Here is a 3,768-nt window from a genome sequence, read left to right as displayed (position 1 = left end):
GGGGCGTAGATGTGTAGATTGCATAACGGTGTACATCGCACCTGGTTTTGTGGTGCCGGCCCGGGTGGTCATGCCCCGCTTTGCAAAGGGGGCGTGGATTGACGGGCCGGGGCCTTTCCTCCCCTGACTGGTCCTCAAGGCTGCGGGCGTGGCGCGAATGGACAGAGGAGTTCGTGTGGGGCCGCCCGCCGGGCGCCCAGGCGGCGGCGGCGGGGCCAGACGGAGAGCGCCGTGCCGGCGGCGGCGGCGTTGAGGAGCGCGGGGCACCTGGCACGCGGCGCGACCGGCGGGACGACGCACCCGAGCCGCGGCTGGCGCCCCGGCTTGGAGGCTATGTCGGGGGCAATCCGCGGGAGCGTGAGCGCGGCCGCAGCAGGGAGCGTGAGCGGCGGCGCAGCAGGAGCCGCAGCCGCAGCCGCAGCCGGGAGCGCGACTACCGGGACGGCAGGGACGGCAGGGAGCGCGGCGGCGTCCGCGACGAGGACCGAGACCGCGACTACTACAAGCGGCGGCGGCGGGACTAGGCCGTGCTGCAGCCACGTAATCACTCCGGGTCTTGTGTAGAGTGCAGGGGGCCCGCCAGGCGGCTGGCCTCGCCCGTGAAAGTGCTGATGTTGCGTTTGCCGCCCGGCTGGCGCGTATTATGTGCGTCGCATCACCGTGCGTGGGAGAGAACTGTTGGCATGCAGCGTCACAGGCGGCCACGTCGCTCCAGGCATCCAGCACAGCAGTGTTTTGCAGCAAGCCCACTGCAGCAGCTTCGCCACAGGTACGCGCTTTGCAGCGTGGCAGTCAGTAGCGCTCCTGTCATCCCTGATCAGCGATGAAATGCCAGATGTTTGGAAGGGTTATTTGGCATACCCGACAGCCCTACAAGTCCTCACAATTGATTGATCACACCGCTGCGCATGATCAGTCGATAAAGTGAGGCTTCCCACGGTCTGAGGGACTCTGATAGTGGCCAAGGAAAGACACGAGCGGATGTCGGGTTCAGAGAGGGGCGGCACCCCACCTCGAGCAGGGGTGCAGGACGCTGAGGAGCACCGGCCTAGCAGCCCTCCAGGCGAGCCCAGGAGCGAGCAAAAGGCGGGTGTTGCCGCCAAGGCGCCGCAGGAAGGTGGCGAAGGCGAGGGCGGCGACGGCGGTGCATCGGACAGGAAGCGTTCGGACCGCAAGCGCGAGCGCAAGCTGCGCCGCAAGTCCAGGTCGCGGAGCCGCAGCAGGTCCCGTGAAGGCAAAAGCAAGGACAAACGCAGCCGCAGGTGCGCAGCGCGGCGCTTGTTGGCGCCTGAGGTCTCACTCTGCCTCAGCGCAACTGGCACAGCTGATGCGACGTCCCAGGCGACCGCTCCGCAGCAGGCTTTGCACGTCGGCACACGTCGCACGTGAACACACGACTCCTCACCAATCGCGTCCCCTGCCTGATGCCTGCAGGTCGCGCAGCAGCGACCGCCGCCGCCGCTCCCGCAGCCGCTCCCGCAGCCTGTCCCGTGACCGCTCCCGCAGCCGATCTCGGGTGCGCTCCAGGCGGCACCGCAGCAGCAAGCGCCGCAGCCGGTCGCCCCAGAGCCGGAGCAGGAGCAGGAGCCGCGGCAGGCGCGATCGCAGCCGCTCCAGGGGTCGGCGCAGGGACGATAGCTACAGGCACCGCAGCAGCAGCCGCGGCCGCCGGGGTCGTGGGCGGTACAGCGACCACTCCTCGGACGGAGGCTACCGCCCGCGCGGCGGCCGTGGGCGCGACGAACCACCGCGGCCGGCGGCCGGGCAGGCACCGCCGTCGGCAAACGACCCGTGGGCGCACCTGCGCAACCCTTCAATCATGTCTGACCCGGCTGAGATGGCGCGCATCTGGCAAGAGCAGATGCTCAAGAGCAGGTGGGGTTTGGGAGGAGGGTGATTGGGATGCGCAATGGCAAAAGGGACCATGCAATAGTGAGTGTGACAGAGGGGGCTACTAGTGGAGGCCTTGGCGGTGTTACTGGTCAGGCCGACGGCAAGGTCGTGCTTCAGGCCTACTGGCCCAGCCTTGCGCCCCTCTTGTCTAGCCACCAAAACTGCCCTGACGACTGCTTTTGGCATTTCCAGGCAGCTGATCATCCAGCAGCAGGCCAAGAGCGCAGCCCAAGCGGCGGCCAAGAGCCAGAGGGAGGTGAGCGGCAGGGTGGTGTGAAGCTGCCTGTGGGGGCGGGGCAATCTTTTTCTTACAGCCAATTGTCACACAGAGCACCCTCGCACACGTCGTTGCTGAGGGTTGGGCCCACTGCCTCCGCGTGCAATGCCGGGTGCCCCATCCGTCCCCTCCCAGCTCTACATCGGCAACCTGGCGGCCGGCATGGTGACGGCAGACGCTCTGCGCCAGGTGTTTGACAGCGCCCTGATGGCCGCGTACCCGGAGGTGGGCGCGGCTGGGTGGTGTGCGACGGCTGCAGGGCTTGTAAGGCTGCGTGACCTGGCTGTTTTGGGGCCGTCCTGCATCATTGCCCAACAGCCTCGTTTTGTGCTGCTTTGACAAGAGAAATTGTCGCTGACCAGGCGTCATGCTGCCCAGCTCACCTCCACCCTAGCATGCCTGTCCTCCTGCCCTGGCATCCCCTGCGTGCCGCCCCGTGCGGCCCCCCACCCATACTCTCGTCCCCTCTTTGATCTCCCGTCCCTCTTCCTGGTCCCCTCCCTGCGCGCAGTCAGCCTTGCCGGGCGCGGCTCCCGTGGTCAACTGCAACGTCCACAAGGACGGCAAGTACGGCTTTGTGGAGTTCAGGACGCCGGAGTACGCCACCGCCGCGCTGCAGCTCAACGGCAGCGTGCACCTCATGGGCACCACCATCAGCATCGGCCGCCCCGCGGCATACATAGACCCCAACAAGGTGGCGGTGGCGGCGCAGCAAGCGGAGCTGCAGATCGCAATGCAGAGGGCCGGCATTGCACCCGGCGCAGCGGCAAGCGCCGTGATTGGCGCGCTGCCGCCGCCGCCGCTGATTCCAGGCGTGCTCCCGCCGCCGCCGGTACTGCCGGGCGTCGCGCCGCCGGCGCCGCCGCCGGGCGGGCCGCCGCCCCCCGGCGCCGCAGCTGTGAGTGTCCCTGGGGTGGCTGCGGCGGCGGGCAACCTGGGCTACAACCTGGCTTCAGAGCCGGGGTACTCTGTCCTGCCGACGCGCTTTGTGGCGGTGGCGGGCATGGTGACGGCCGAGGTTCTGGCGGACAACGACGAGTACGAGGACGTGAGTACGGGGCCGGGGGCCGGCAGGGGACGAGCTTGGGGCACGGCTGGCAGGGGCATTGAAAGGGCGCCTGGCGCGCATGTGATTGCGGGTGCTGTACTGCACACTGCAAAGGCAGCCGCGCGCTCCTGCCGCACTTGCTGAACTCTGCGCCACCGTCTGCCGCCGCTGCTGCTGCTGCCTCCACTGCTGCTTGCTGTGCTGTTGTCGTTGCCGCCCTGCTGCTTTCTGTGTTTGCTGCTGACAGGTCGCCTACGATTGGGTTGCTCCAGACCCGAGGGAGTTGGCTGGCAAATGCCGCCCCTGGCAGCTTCCCACTGCTGCGTGTCGCTTGCCGAATGCCTCACTGGCTACTGGCTCTGACAGGCACATGACAGCATGGCGGCTGCCCATCATACATGCTGCACCAGCTCGAGCTGTGCCTGCCCCTCTGCCCCCCCTCTCTCATGCATCCTCCACCTCCTCCTCTCCGGGCTCGCAACCACATTCAAACTGCCGCACCGCGCGCCCTGCGCGCCTTGTTCTCCCCCCTCCTTGCCCCCCCCCCCCC

The 3,768-nt window shown here is 68.0% G+C and overlaps 2 protein-coding genes across 2 annotated transcripts in view; both read left to right on the top strand.

Annotated features, from left to right (window-relative positions):
- The window catches only part of MNEG_6393 (hypothetical protein), a gene marked incomplete at both ends in the record, with an annotated part of 4,215 nt that extends 3,691 nt beyond the window's left edge, over positions 1 to 524 (top strand). The window contains one exon of the mRNA XM_014045137.1: positions 140 to 524. Coding sequence (XP_013900591.1) covers positions 140 to 524 — 385 coding nt within the window. The remainder of the gene's footprint in view (positions 1 to 139) is intronic.
- Positions 525 to 1,819: 1,295 nt separating this feature from the next.
- MNEG_6392 (Splicing factor U2af large subunit B) overlaps positions 1,820 to 3,768 on the top strand; it is a gene marked incomplete at both ends in the record, with an annotated part of 2,917 nt that continues 968 nt past the window's right edge. Inside the window, 4 exons of the mRNA XM_014045136.1 lie at positions 1,820 to 1,875; positions 2,086 to 2,149; positions 2,306 to 2,395; positions 2,682 to 3,218. Coding sequence (XP_013900590.1) covers positions 1,820 to 1,875; positions 2,086 to 2,149; positions 2,306 to 2,395; positions 2,682 to 3,218 — 747 coding nt within the window. The remainder of the gene's footprint in view (positions 1,876 to 2,085; positions 2,150 to 2,305; positions 2,396 to 2,681; positions 3,219 to 3,768) is intronic.

This window comes from Monoraphidium neglectum, assembly GCF_000611645.1.
Source record: "Monoraphidium neglectum strain SAG 48.87 unplaced genomic scaffold scaffold01032, whole genome shotgun sequence".
Classification (NCBI taxonomy): Eukaryota; Viridiplantae; Chlorophyta; class Chlorophyceae; order Sphaeropleales; family Selenastraceae; genus Monoraphidium; species Monoraphidium neglectum.
The sequence above is the reverse complement of the archived record's forward strand: the minus strand, read 5'-3'. Positions and strand labels throughout refer to the sequence as shown.